Raw genomic sequence first — 14,456 nt, forward strand, 5'->3', positions numbered from 1 at the left:
TCGGCGATACCACTAGCTGTTCGAGAAACCACCCTTTACGGTAAGCATGGCGACTCGGACTCGCTTTCCTTTGGCCGCAACGATTGTCATGACTATGAGACGACAGTTGATTGCTCAAACAAGTGCATGACAAAGTTGGCTCTTTCGCTTTCGGCGAGTTGTCGACTGACAGCCCTGTGGGGGGTTAGGCAAGGTAGGTGAGTGGCCAGTTGTGATTTTGTTGTGCGCAACAAAGTTGACATGACAAGCCGGTCAGTTCAAGCCTTGCCTCTCCAATCTGACCGTGAAGAATACCTTTGGTGGTTTGTCGAATTGACACTGGAAACTACCTATGGCTTCTTGACGTACACAATTTGCTGACATTGATATCGATGTCAATCAATCAATAACCGTACGAAATCAAAATTCCATCCTTCCTGCGAAGTGTGTTCCCTATGCAGCATGGGTCTCTGGCTAAGTCTCTGCTGCTCTGGGGGTTCAAGACGGCCCAAGTGCTAACATTGTATCCACATAGTTAAGTTAACGGCCTTCTGGCGACGAGGCGACTGCAAGTTGTGATCCTTCAAAATTGTACTTTTGGCCTAAGTCAACCCACTTTAGGTCAGGGTCCTCCGTCACAAATGCAAAAAAGGCCAATTGCATGGTTTGATTTCAGGCAGCAGAATTCGCTTGATGCGGATTGGCGCCCTTGGACCGTTCCTCTCGTTACACCGGCTTGGCGCAACATCCTCTTGCCTGATGAATGTCCTTGTGGGTTTTATTTCTTCTTCTTCTGCTTTTCTGGGGATAAAGCTGAATAGATACTGCGCCTTTCCTCAACACGTATCCACCATGAATCCATTACTTAACATTTGCCAATTCAGAATGCTCGCTGCCTGATTCGACGCGTCACCTCTGGCATGCTTTTGTACGTACGTCTGCTGGTGGTAGCCGTGTATAGCCTGTCCCAACGGGTCTATTGCTGTCTGAAAGAGGCAAATTCATCGGCCCGCAGGAAATGATTGATTAGCTGTCTTGGTTGCTGCGATATCATATCTTGATAACATCTGGCGAATGCCCTATGGGGCCGGGACCGAGAGGAAAAGCTTTGCCAAGGCGGCGCAGCGACTTGAGAGCAAACATGTGGACAAAGGCCAATATCGCGTCGAGTTGCTGACAATCTTGGCGTGCATCTGGGGCCCCTTGTTCATTCGTCGAGTTCCCTTAATGCTGCACCATACCGTACTTAGAATGTTATAATCTCTTCTCTCCTCTAACGATGAGGGAAGGCTATTTTCTGTAGCATCGTTGTCATTCATTCCCCCAGCAAAAAAAAAAGCCCTCTCCACGATGGCTTTTACCAAGGGCGGCGGTGCCACACTCAGCGTGCCTGTCTTTATCAGACAAACGCGAGCTCTGGTTGAGAAGAACATCATCCACCTGCGGAGGAGATGGATTTCGACACTATTCCAAGGGCTCATACTGCCCCTGGCACTATTGGGAATCTTCCTCAACATCTACAACTTTAATAATCCGAAAAGCTCGAACGGTTTCGGGAAAACCTTCAAGATCAAGACGTTAGCACAGAGCTTCGAGAGTGGCTCCGGGGACCTTGTTTTCGTGTACAACAACACTCTCGGCCCCGATGTGCCACAGGTTGTGCGCAGGATCAAGGAGCCGCTGGCTCACTTGTCGAGCAGATTGGTAGACTTGCAGGATCCCGATGCTGTCTTTGAGCACTGCAAGACCAATTCTCAGGGAATCTCTGGTTGCCACGCTGCATTGATATTTTTGGACTGTAAGTGAATGTCTACCTCCTTACCTATATATCCATCGTTTGACGCGTCAAGGAAGACAGCTGCTAATTCTGTTTCATTGCTTGAAGCTCCTTTGACACCCAGGCCCAACGGTAGCATTGGCGTCGGTAACTGGAGTTGTAAGCTCTCGTCCTCTGCCAGAATTTCTCCCTGTTACCATTGAAATTCCAGCTTTTGCGTCCACTAACATATAGACAAGATGCCATCCGAACCGATCCCAGCCGCACCGGGAGCGAATACTTCTGGTCAGACAATGTAAATGTCAACGAGGCAACACCCGTCACCAACGTCAGGGTCCCTTTGCAGATCGGCGTGGCCTCGGCAATAACCAACGCTACATACGATGCCTCGATCTTCAGCTATACCAGCAAAAGCCAAGAGGAAGCCGATCGTGACAAATGGAAGGACATCGCGAGGGAAACACGCGGAATGAACAGCCTGCTTTACTTCTTGACCCTCATCATTCCCGTGTACCACGTTGTGGCTCGGATCACGACAGAGCGCAAGGAAGGCGTGTCGCAGCTGGTGGATGTCATGGGAGGTGGTGCTGCTGCCAGGGTGTACAGCCATGTCCTGGTTTTCAATGCCCTCTATCTACCTACTGCCATCATCTCGGGAGTTTGTAAGTGCTCACTCGTGCTTTCTATCCCGTATCAACAAATGAGCCGCATTCCTAACAGCTATCACAACGACCAAACACAGTTTACCATCAATTCTTGCTCCCTAGAGTGAGTGCCGCCATACTTATATTCTGGTACATCCTGTTGACCATGGCTGTCATCAACTCTGCGATATTCGCATCAGCTTTCTTCCAGGTCAGTAACAGCCGATACGGGTGGTCTTTTCCCCCTTTGGAGTGGAAAGAGCACGTAAGCTGACTTTGTTTTGAACACAGGGTCCTCGGATCTCGAGCGTCTTTGTTGCCGCAGGCTTTATCGCTCTGGCAGCCGGTGCCATCCTTGACGATAACTCGAGGACAGCCAGCGACCAGATGAACCTCGGCCTCTCGTCCGTTTTCCCCGCCTGCAATTTCATGTACAGCATGGCCTTGATGAGCTGGAGGGCATTCAACGAAGAGGGAGTAGACTTTGGAAAGGCCTACTTGGACTTGTGGGAGAGCGAGTGGATGAGGAAAAGCGTACCGACACACGGCGTAGCCATGTGGCACTATTTCATCTTTGCCATCCTGCAGATCATCCTCTATCCCTTGCTCGCCGTGCTGGCGGAGCGCCTCGTCCACGGGATCAGCTACGCGCGGAGGGAGTTCCACGACGACGACACGGCCAAGGCGGCGTCGGCTTCGATCCAGACGAGCGAGCTGAGGAAGGTCTACAGCCCTTCGATCTGGACAAAGATGTTCTGCTGCGGCGCCCGCAGGGGTGCGGTCGTGACGGCCTTGGACGGAATCGACCTGACGGCGCAGAAGCAGCAAATCATGTGCCTGCTCGGCGTGAACGGCTCGGGCAAGACCACGACGCTTGAGCTCATTGGCGGCATGCAGAAGTCGACGGCCGGAAGCGTGCAGATCAACTCGAACTATACAAAGCTTGGTATGTTTTTTTTTTCTTTTTTTTCTCTTTCTCTTTTTTTCCCCGGCTATCTATGTTCGTGTAGAAGCGATGATCAATTTACCAACAGTAAGATTAGGCGTCTGCCCCCAGAAGAACACGCTCTTCCCTTTCCTCACTGTCCTCGAGCACGTCAAGATCTGGAGCAAGATTAAGCATGGCAGCGAGAGCATCGAGACGCTTACCAAGCTTGTGGAATACTGTGATCTTAAGCCAAAGATTAACAGTCACGCACGGGATCTTTCGGGTGGTCAAAAGAGAAAGGTACAGTGTTCAGGTCATTTTGTGATGTAAAATTGACGCAGCTAATCTGACGATTGAGTCATCATCTCCAGCTTCAACTTGCTTGTATGTTTGCTGGCGGTAGCGAAGTACTTCTTCTGGATGAAGTTACCAGCGGCCTCGACCCAGTTTCTCGCAGGGCTATCTGGAACATAATTCTTGGTAGGTTGACTGTCGACTTCATGTTCAAATAGATCGCAGGACTGACCAACTACTACAGGCGAGCGATCCAAGAGGTCAATGATCTTCACCACACATTTCTTGGATGAAGCTGAGATATTAGCCGATCACATCACGCTTCTGTCCAAGGTGAGTCTATATCTTTCCCATGGACTTGGTGGCCAAATCCCTAACATGAAATGCTACCAGGGTAAAATCATGTGCCAAGGCTCGGGTGCTGAGCTGAAGAACCGTTTCGGAGATGGATATATTGTCCATGTTCCCAAGAGTGACGAGAAACCGGCCCCTGACATGGGTGTGCCGTCCAGTGTGCACCAGGACAGGGTCCGATACCACGTTGCAGACACCAAGGCGGCGGCAGCGCTCATCACCAAGCTTGAGGCTCAGGGGATTTCTGGAGCTGCCATGGCGGGTCCTACGATCGAGCAGGTATTCCTCTCGCTCACCAAGGATGTTGACGAGACTCTTCGTAGGGAACTTGGCGAAGACGCAGGCAATGGACGCACCACGGCGCCAACATCCGCCACGCTCGTCTCTGGGAAACCAATCTCGTCATTCAAACAGGTCTTCATTCTCATGAGGAAGCGCCTCACCATCCTTCCCCGCTACTGGGTGGCCCCCTTGCTGGCACTCGGTCTCGCGGCTGGTCTCCCGGCTGCGCTCAAGCCTCTACTCATCAACCCGAACAGCCGACCACCCCTTTATTACGAGCGACCCAACTGCACGAGCCCAGCCCAGGAGTTGAACTGGCTGCCACGGTATGACTGGTACCGGGAACAGTATGTGGGGACGTCGTATTATCCATCCTTTGATGGTCGACCTCAGACATTCGTCCCCGTAGGGCCCTCATCCGTGGGCCCGGCGCTGGAAAGGGCTATGCGTACGAGTCCGGCTGGTGGAAATTGGTACAACCACACAAGGGACTTTCGTGTCTACCGCGTCGAGGACACGCAGGAGTCGTGGCTCAAGTCGATTCGAGACTCTCCTATGGGTGCCAACTATGGTGGACTTTTCATCCTCGACAACTCCACGACCTCGTCGTCTGCCATCATTGCCAACAGCTTGGAATATTCTGCTCCGGCCATGGGTCTGATTTCACTGTGGACCGTCATGCAAAGCGGTCAGAACATTTCCGTATCCACCGGCGAGCTCCCGAGGCCTTACTTGACGGTTAGTGGATCAGAACATTTACCCCTGGATACTCCCAACGCCATCTATTTTGGCCCCTCTGAGTAGCCTGCTTTGCTACAAAGCAAATCCATGGGGTTTTAGCTAACATTTTACAAACCACATTTTTCTTAGAGCGTCGACGAAGGTGGCCTCTCGGTTATGTATGCAACGTTTGCCACGCTGATCATGACGGTATACCCCATCTTCTTCGCCTTGTACCCGGCCTACGAGAAGAGCCACAACGTGCGAGCGCTGCAGTATGCCAACGGAATCCGGCCGGCGCCCATGTGGATCGCCCACCTGCTGTCGGACTTTGTGGTGGTGCTGCTTGTGTCCATCGCCTTGACAGCAACGGTCGCGGAGCAGATCCCCATGTTTTGGAACCCGGGCTTCCTGTTCTTCGTCTCGATCCTCTACGGCCTGTCGGGTATCCTCATCGGGTACATTGTCGCCTCCAAGCTCACAAAGACGCAACTTTCGGCGTTCATGGCCACGCTTGTGATCCTTGAGCTTCAGTTCGTTGGCGCTGTCCTCTCCTTTACGGTAAGTTATATGCGGTGTGCCTTGTGCCGTAATGCTTGAACGGATGCTGATCATTGCATGCACTATAGCTGCCGCGAGTGTACATCGAACCTCTCAAGGTCCAGTCTACAACTGAAACGCTTGCATGGGCGTAAGTACACTTCAAAAAAAATAAAAAAAATATTATGGGGTTTCCTGGAAATCGTAGGCTAACTTGTGGATTCACAATAGGCTGGGAGTCTTCTTCCCCGTCGTCAACGTTTACAAATCCTTCATGGTAGGACTGAACACGTTTAAGATTGTCTGCCGGAACAATGATGGAATTTCGTACCCTGGAGACATAAACGCCTACGGTGGTCCTATCCTTTTGCTCCTAATTCAGGTCATCGTCCTGCTGTTGCTCCTCATCTGGCTCGAGTCGAACAACAGCTTCTCGGCGCTGGCCGCTTTCATCAGGAGAGTTACAAAACGCAAGAATGACACCGGACCTCGCTCGATTGGCTCCGTGGACGAGGAGGCCAGCACTACGGGTAGCGACATGATGACCAAGGAGGTTGCCAGGGTTGGCATGTCGACGACGGACCTTTTGCAGGTGTCGCACGTGTCCAAGGCGTACAAGTCCAACCAGGCAGTCAATGACGTGTCGTTCGGTCTCGGCGAGGGTGAGATCATGGCACTCCTGGGTCCCAACGGCGGCGGCAAGACTACGACTGTCAACATGATCATGGGCGAGCTCCGGCCGGACAGTGGCAACATCCACGTGCGCGACATTGACGTGCACAAGCAAACGCGGCTGGCGCAGCGTTCACTGGGCGTGTGCCAGCAGTTCGACGCCCTAGACCTCATGACGGCGCGGCAGCACCTCGAGTTCTACGCGCGCATCAAGGGAGTCCCGGACGTCAAGAACAATGTTCAGGTGGTGCTCGACAAGACGGGCCTGTCGCCGCACGCCGAGAAGAAGGCTTCCAAGCTGTCGGGCGGCAACAAGAGGAAGCTTTCGCTGGGCATCGCACTCATCGGCAACCCAGACGTCTTGGTGCTGGACGAGCCCTCGTCCAGCATGGACGCGGCGTCCAAGCGCGTCATGTGGAGAACTCTATCCGAGATCGGGCCCGGGCGGTCGCTGCTGCTGACGACGCACAGCATGGAGGAGGCAGACGCCCTCTGCACGCGCGCCGCAATCCTGTCCAAGAACCTGCTCGCCATCGGCACCACTCAGGAGCTGCGCAGCAAGTACAGCGACATCTACCACCTCGACCTCGTGCTCAAGTCGGCGCCGCAGACCAACATCCACGAGGCAAAGGCCGTCGAGGACTGGGTCCTCTCGCGGTTTCCGGCCGTCAAGCTCGCCGGCGAGAGCCTGGGAGGCCAGATCAAGTTCACGGTGCCGGCCAAGGACCCCATCGGGCAGATGATGACGGCGCTCGAGGACAACAAGGAGGAGCTGGGTCTCTTGACTTATGGGTTGGCGCAGCCGACGCTCGAAAACGTCTTTATATCCGTGGTCAAGGACAACTACGTCGAGGAGGACGGGAAGAAGAAGAAGTGGTGGCAGCTATGGTGATGGAGAGGGGGGACTGATGGGGAGAGAGAGTTGCACTATCTAGTAGCAGTTTCATCTTTTTAAAAATTCGATATCAGATACCCCCCCCCCCCTGCGACTATCTTTAATTAATTGTTTTATTGCCTTGTCAATTATTTTAGTCTTGTCAAAGATGACTACGTGGTAAAAACGAGACTTGTTTTATTTCTCAGCCACGGCCCGCGATCTGTTTTATGTTATCTGATGTGGAGATGGTACCACTAAGCAAATCCGAAGCTTGAACTGGGCCGAACTGTATAGACAGGTACCTAGTCCTAGTCTAAGCGGAAGTTTTGTTCGTAGCCCCGATAAGCTAGCTAGTCAGGTCTGAACCGGTATTCTCGTATCTTTGGCTGTTTGGAAGCTTTATACTAATTTCTCAGCTGCTTTCCGTTTTTGGACATTCGATTGATCTGGGTGATTTTTTTTTTTTTTTTCTCTCGTTAGGCTGGTTAGCTCTCTTGAATATCAAACAAGGAATTTGGTTAAATTAATCCAGGTACTTGCAACGAACCCCAGCTGCTTCAATCACCTGGTACAGATTCAGGGTCGATCCGACCACGACGCCCATAAAATGACTCCACAGAACCGAATAGAAAAGCCCGATTCAAGAGTTGATGATGACGCATGCTGCTGTGAGGAAAGCCAAGCCAAGCCACGTGTGATGGACGCGTGCAACATTCGTTTCTCCACGATACTTTTGTTTTTAATTGTATATTCAGCTCATGTCTTGCACATGAATGATATGATTCTTGCCTTATGTACCTGTGCTTACAAGCTCTAGAGGATTTTGCTTGTTCCACTCACACTTGCTTCATCTACCCACGTTCCCCGGTGCCACGGTCCGTCTGGTTGGCAATTGGGAGCCTGTTTTAGAGAGCCGTCCAAGGCTGACTCGATTCGGATTGGGGGCTCCTTGTCAGCAGGCTAGTTTCCCCTTCGCCTTTGTCCTACACACCATCACTTCTCAAATCAACACACGGCCTCTTTGTGCAGGAGCTGACCAACAACAGCACGCCGCGAAAAAGCAACACCATTCATTTTCTTCTTTCTCATCCTCTTGACTTTTTTTTCTAGTTACAAAACAAGCATCCCACTCGTTTTTGGGGCATAAATATTTATATTGTGCTTTTTTCCCCTTCTTTTTCTTTTCTTGTTTGTTCATTTGCGTCATCTCCCGGATCCAAAACTCACTCTCTCAAACTCGCCCCATTTCTTATTTCGTCATTACCCTTGGGGGATCGTGAAAGTGAGAAACAGAGCACCTCTCTCTATAACTAAACCAACCACACGCAAACAACCATGGATTTAATTACCAATTTGTGGCCAGAAAGGCCAAGCCATTCATTTGTCGTCTTGACGACCGTCGCTGCAACCTTTGCGATATTTATCACCCTGCGACGATGCTTGTACCCGAGGCATCCGAGGATAATTCCAGGCCCACTCAAGACGGTAATCCCGAACCTCACAAAGGATGAGGTTGCAAAGCTCGACTATACGCCCGATTACTTTCCCAGCGCCAGGGATGTCCAGACTCCGGTAAGTTGTTGACAAGCATCTTGAAACTTGTCTCGGCTCGGCACATTTCTCCTTTCGCAAAACTAACATCTCCTTCACAAAAGTATGGATCCATGAGAGTATACGAGTTCGGCCCCACGACCGGCCGCAAGATACTCTTCATCCACGGCATCTCCACCTCGTGCCAGACGCTGACCAAGCTCGCCTACGGCCTGGCCGCCCGTGGCCACCGCGTCATGCTCTTTGACCTGTTCGGCCGCGGCTTCTCCGACGGTGTCGGCGACCTGCCCCACGATGCGAGGCTGTACGTCTCTCAGGCTCTGTGCGCCCTCGCTTCTTCCCCCCTGTCGTGGATGGACGGTAGCACCGGCAGCTTCGACCTGGCCGGCTACTCGCTCGGCGGCGGCGTCGCCGTCCACTTTGCCGCCTCGTTCCCTGCCACCGTCCGGAGCCTGATCCTGCTCGCCCCCGCCGGCATGATCCGCAAGGAGAGCTTCGGTGCCGTCACCAGGTTCGTCTTCACCGCCGGCCTGGTCCCTGAGCGCGTCCTCGCCGCCCTCACCAGGTGGAAGCTGCAGAAGCCCATCGCTAGCGCTGCCGCCAAGAGGCCGCGCCAGCAGCAGCAGCAGCAGAAGGAAGGCGAGACCAAGCCGCTCCTGACGGCCGCGAACGGGGCCGAGGGTCAGGAAGGCAGCCACGGGAGGGCCGTGGGATCGGAAAAAGCCCAGCGGGAGAGCAACGGCACCAAGCACCAGCACCAGCATCAGCACCGCGCATCGAACCCGGTCAGCATGGCGACCTCTGAAATTCAGCCGCCTCAGGCCCAAGAGTCCGCAGATCGGCTCGAGCGGCGCGTCATGCGCTACGTGCGCTGGATGCTGACCAACCACGCTGGCTTCGTACCGGCCTTCATGAGCACGATCCGCGAGGCCCCGCTGATGGGCCAGGACGACGCCTGGAGCCGCGTCGGGACGAGCAGGCGCGCCGGCACCACCTGCGTGATCCTGGGCCAGGACGACGAAATCATCGATCCCGAGGCCTACGAGGAGGACGCCCTTCCTCTCCTGGGCGGACGTTCCCAGGTCAGGTGGCGCGTCTTCCCGGCCGCGAGCCACGACTTCCCCATGACGCACGCTGAGGAAACGCTGGAGGAGCTGGATGCCTTCTGGGCCGAGTTTCCCACTGCGGAGGAGTCTATTGCGTAATTTCGCAATGGGTGACGGGTGGGATCCTGAGAATTCTCGATTTCTTTTTTTTTTTTTTTGGGATGCGGCGTATTATGGACATATTATGATTTTTCCCCTCTCCTTTTGGCTTTTCATCAGTTTGGAGCATTAAAATTAGCGGGGCGAGCAGTCCATAGACATACATTATACACCAGCATTTGACAGATTATACTCCTGACGGAGACAGTGCCATGTCATCATGCCAACGACAGGAAGCTTGTACGTGACTGCCACTCGCTCTTGGCATGTCCCTTAGGGTCGGACTAGTCCCGGTTGACGCCAACCTTGACGCCCACTCTGCCGACGTTACGTAGCCCCACGACTGCTACAGCCGTGCAAAGTAGCATGTAGCCAAATATGGCCCAGAAACTGGCGCGATATCCCCTGAGGAGACTGGCCACATCTGTCGGGGCAACCGCGTCTTGGCTCCCGCTGCCGCCATGGCGCACGCCGCCTCCCGTGGCGCTCACCCCCAGCGCAACCACCTGGCAGACTCCCATGCCCAGGGATAGGCCGAGCTGAGCCACGGTGTTGAAGACAGCACCGGCCAGGGCTTGCGTCTGCTCCGGGAACGACTCGCTGACGACGATCAGGCCGATTGTGAACAGGACGTCTGCGCTCAGTGGTGCGAGAACCTGTGCCCAGAATTCTACAGCGATAGCCATTGTCAAGAGCGTCAGCAGATCAGTTCAGTGACAGGACAATCGAGGTCAACTTACGCAGATACCAGTAACCCAGGTTCGGATCAACCAAGGCCATTATCAGAGGCGAGCCGGCGGTCAACATGGATGACATCGCAACCAACCATCGTGCGGGAAGTCGATCGACAAAAACACCCGTGGAGAAGTTTACAAGGCTGCCGGCCAAGATCATGGGTAGAAGGAGTAGCGAAGTAGTCAGCGAAGAGTGATGTTGGAGTTCCTGAAAGTAGAGCGAGGAAAAGAGCTCGATTGAGTTCAGGGCACCCCAAGACAGAGTTACCAGGAGGCATATGCTCGCAAAGGGGATCTGGCATTGAATCAGTAGCCATTCTGTGTCAGTATCTTCTTGGATAGTCGAGGACAGAAAATGGGTGGTGGGCTCTCCGTGTCGAGCTTCAAAATGCCACTCACATTTCGCCATAGGGAGTTGGGGATTAGGGCCGCCTTGCCGTGACGCGTCCTGTATGACATCCAGAAGGGAAATGAAACAAGGAGCATCAAGCTCAAGGCGAGAAGCGTTGCTGTTGTACCGTTGCGAATCGCGCTCAGATCGGCACTCAGCATACTGTTGGGCACAACATGGAAAGACCTGTCAGCAAGCTCCCTAGAAAGACAACTGTCTGGATACGAACAAACAGGGCGATACTAACGCAAGTACGTATGAAAATAGTGACAAGCCAGCAGACGAAAGGCCCAGTCCGACCCAGTCGACTTCGGCTTTGAGCTTCAACCAAATGTTGTCACCGGTCGCCGCAGCCTCCACGGTGGGCAGGACCCAGTAGCCACCCATGGCAGCAACCGCAGTCAGGCTGCCAGATGCGAAGAAGGCTTTCCTCCAACCCTCATCGGAGCTCTGCAGAAGCACCCCTGCGAGGATAAGTCCGAGAGAGAATCCAAAGGTCGTTGAGAGCCCGAGGCATGCAAAGCCCACATTACGAGCCCTTCCGCGAGGGACAGCAGCAGCTACCAGAGAGACTGAGGATGGCAGGTGCATAGCCTAAAAGTGAAGGCAGCACTCGTCAGCGCCATAGCAAGACACAAGAGAGGAAACGTTGAGAATTTTCCTACCATGCCTATACCCATCAAAGCCCTGAAGGCTACTAGCTGCTGTCCGGTTTGCGCAAGGCCACTAGCTAATGCGAAGGTGGCCATGATGCTAACACCGACCAACTCAACGCTTTTGGCCCCAACGAGATCTGCGATACTGCCAGCAAGGAGGAGAGCCGCGCCAGAGGTCAGACCATAGACCGAGTGTGGCCATAAGAAGCTGCGGAAAATCGTGGGCTACATGTTAACATACTAGGATACTCCCTGACCGTGGACAGATCAGACGCTATAAGAATATTAGACTTACAGCTCGCGGGGAAGGTTTATAGAACGAGATATGGCGGGAAGACCAACGGTAATGATGCCGTTGGTGAAGGAAACTGCAAAGTTGACGAGCGAGGGCTGACCGATGGCTAGGCAAATGCGAAGTAAGGACTTCCCATTGCCTCGTCCCGGGCGGGCCCCATCAACACAGTCGGAGTCGTCAATTCTTCCAACACTCTTCTTACCAATGGTTACCATGAGGCCAGAAGAATCGTCGGCGATGGGGTTAAGCCCCTTGCCCGGGCTAGCATCTGTCACTACTGCCAATGCATGCACTTTAGTGGTTTCTGTGGCCGTTGAGCTCATGTTGAGTGTTGTCCAGTCCTTTTGGTTTGAGAGCCTAAAGGCCAGAGAAAAGAAGAAAAAAAAAAAAAACGAAAGCGAAAAGACAGAGAGAGAGAGAAGACAAAACACAAAATGTATAGATTTGTATGTAAAATCAATAGATTACCAAAATAGAAGACGCTCAATTACCGTGAAATCCGCATTTTACCTAATTCGTGGGGTCCCCGTAAACCGTTTAACACGAGAGGCGCGTAAGCGTGCTCGAAAGCTGATGCCCCTGAGTGCCAGTCTCCGTGAGCCTAAGTAAGCCACAGTGACTAGCAAAGCACCTAAACTAAGGGAAACAAAAAGACAACGCCAATGCATATTCTAGAAGAATCCATTAAGTCCCAGACACAATGAGACAGCAAAACCATGTCCACGTGATTTTGCTAGGAAAATAGGGCCATTGTAGACCTCGTAAAACACTCCCCAGCCTAAGGTATCACCTACCTACAGGCAATTATTACCTGACTTACAAGTTAATCTTCAAGCAGACTATACCACTCGGGGACCTCTTTGATCAGAGTCCACATGTACTTTTCCAGCTTGTTTGCACACTTGTGATAAATAGTCGTGGGGTTGTTATACTGACGACAATTGCTGACGATCAGTTTTACATCCTCCACGAGGTCTTTTGGGGTGGCGTATAAGTCCTGTTCCAGGCGTTCCTCGATAGTCGATAGATCCATCGGGGATGTTATGACCTTGTAATAGTCGGGAATCTCGTCCTTATTGACCGGTTTGAGAAACGGCCAGGCCTGTTGGTGGTTCTGCAACTGGTACAAAAAACGCCGCAGTTCGTTGAAGTGAGGTCCGTGGCGTGGCTCTCGAGATAGTTCGTCCATGTCTGGAGACCACCCTGTCGCCCGGATGGCTGGAACGGATAGCGGATCGATTGGGGTAACGTTGCCGGCGCTGGCCCATTGTTCAGGTGGTTGATGGACCAAGTGACTTTTGCTCAAGAGTCGAATCTTTGCCATTACCGTTTCTTTCTGTTTTAAAAGCATCCGGCCGACCTCGAGATACCGGATCCTAGGGAGCATTGAACATTGCATCAACGTTCCCCCTTCATAATCTTTAATATATCCCATCCATATGGATTTGTCCAGGCTGATTTCCTTTGTGAATCCCTGCTTTTGGAAGTATCCAGTGGCGTAATTATCGGCATAGGTCAAAAAGTGCATTACGGGTGATGTGGCTCGGACGTAGTCCTTCAGATGTGCCATTATATGTGCTCCGTATCCCTTCACTTGTTGATCAGAGGATATGGCACAAAAGACTATTTCGGCAAAGGCTCGTGCGCGAAACTCTCGTATCGTGATGCCTCCGATGACCTCCAAGGGCATTTTGACAATTGCAATGGAGAGATGGGTGCGGTCATAGACTAGCCGTGCAATGTAGTCTTTGGGCATATTTGGAAGCTGTTTCTGAAAGAGGCATTTGAGGCCTGCCAAGATGATGGAGCTGTGGGGGGCGCCATCGTTGTTGACAACTCGAAATTCGATTTCTCGGTTTCTTTCTTCCAATACTGCAGGCTGTTGTCATTGTAGATGAAGGTTTTAGTGAGCATTCGTTTGTTTGTACAACGTCATTGTGTGGTATGGTATGGTATGGTATGTCCAGAAGGTAGGTAGGCAATTGGAATGGTAATGTACAGTGCAAGGTAGCAGTGGGTACTCAAAAAATAGGGAGGGAGGGGGCGTCCTGTGCAGTGGGCAACAAGTGTCAAATCACTCTGCGTACAGTACCGTACCTTCTCTGGGAAAGGAATCCTCCAAACTTCGGTTGCCGGTGGAGCAACAGGCTCTGGCGACCCATCGTCAGAGGGCCTGGTCCTCTTTGTCACTTGAGCTGGCTCTGGTTCTTCAACGGCTTTTCTCTTCGTAGCCATGCCATTTTTCTCGCCGTTTGCTGACTCGGTCCTGTCCTTCATTTTTGAGTTGCATGCGTTTTGATGGGTGAGCATTGGACGTAAGCTTGATTGAAAATCAAGGCTTTTTTTTTCTTTTTTTTTCTTTTTTTGTTTGATGTTCGAATCGAACAGCTTGGTCAGAGCTGACGGTTTGCCTTAGCTAAGGCCTAGTCCAGCCTACGACCCCTAGTAATGCACCACGTGAGGTTTGGCTGGATAACCACGTGACTCTTTTCGCAGACATTGACAAAGTGGCATATACATTAGGGATCAAAATGAGATCAAAATGGAGCCGACGCCT

At 52.4% G+C, this 14,456-nt stretch overlaps 4 protein-coding genes across 4 annotated transcripts; 2 read left to right on the forward strand and 2 right to left on the reverse strand.

Annotated features, from left to right (window-relative positions):
* Nucleotides 1-1,329: 1,329 nt before the first annotated feature.
* On the forward strand, nucleotides 1,330-7,082 carry MGG_09941 (nod factor export ATP-binding protein I; the record flags this gene model as incomplete). The annotated part of the gene is made up of 12 exons (XM_003709996.1): nucleotides 1,330-1,777; nucleotides 1,865-1,915; nucleotides 1,996-2,418; nucleotides 2,499-2,611; nucleotides 2,692-3,346; nucleotides 3,444-3,628; nucleotides 3,700-3,808; nucleotides 3,867-3,955; nucleotides 4,016-4,996; nucleotides 5,129-5,539; nucleotides 5,608-5,669; nucleotides 5,750-7,082. 12 exons carry the CDS (start codon nucleotides 1,330-1,332, stop codon nucleotides 7,080-7,082), a joined length of 4,860 nt encoding a protein of 1,619 aa, XP_003710044.1.
* A 688-nt stretch (nucleotides 7,083-7,770) lies between these two features.
* On the forward strand, nucleotides 7,771-10,038 carry MGG_09942 (uncharacterized protein). Its single transcript, XM_003709997.1, has 2 exons — nucleotides 7,771-8,639; nucleotides 8,723-10,038. Exons 1-2 carry the CDS (start codon nucleotides 8,403-8,405, stop codon nucleotides 9,821-9,823), a joined length of 1,338 nt encoding a protein of 445 aa, XP_003710045.1. The 5' UTR covers nucleotides 7,771-8,402; the 3' UTR covers nucleotides 9,824-10,038.
* A 69-nt stretch (nucleotides 10,039-10,107) lies between these two features.
* On the reverse strand, nucleotides 10,108-12,308 carry MGG_14548 (uncharacterized protein; the record flags this gene model as incomplete). The annotated part of the gene is made up of 6 exons (XM_003709998.1): nucleotides 11,900-12,308; nucleotides 11,614-11,812; nucleotides 11,196-11,542; nucleotides 10,957-11,110; nucleotides 10,564-10,852; nucleotides 10,108-10,493 (listed from the first exon to the last, which is right to left on the reverse strand). The coding sequence occupies exons 1-6, from the start codon at nucleotides 12,220-12,222 to the stop codon at nucleotides 10,108-10,110; spliced, it is 1,698 nt and encodes a 565-aa protein (XP_003710046.1). The 5' UTR covers nucleotides 12,223-12,308.
* A 414-nt stretch (nucleotides 12,309-12,722) lies between these two features.
* MGG_11716 (histone acetyltransferase GCN5) lies at nucleotides 12,723-14,176 on the reverse strand (the record flags this gene model as incomplete). Its single annotated transcript, XM_003709999.1, has 2 exons — nucleotides 12,723-13,778; nucleotides 13,997-14,176. The coding sequence occupies 2 exons, from the start codon at nucleotides 14,174-14,176 to the stop codon at nucleotides 12,723-12,725; spliced, it is 1,236 nt and encodes a 411-aa protein (XP_003710047.1).
* Nucleotides 14,177-14,456: the final 280 nt, after the last annotated feature.

Source organism: Pyricularia oryzae, chromosome 1, assembly GCF_000002495.2.
Source record: "Pyricularia oryzae 70-15 chromosome 1, whole genome shotgun sequence".
In the NCBI taxonomy this organism is placed as follows: domain Eukaryota; kingdom Fungi; phylum Ascomycota; class Sordariomycetes; order Magnaporthales; family Pyriculariaceae; genus Pyricularia; species Pyricularia oryzae.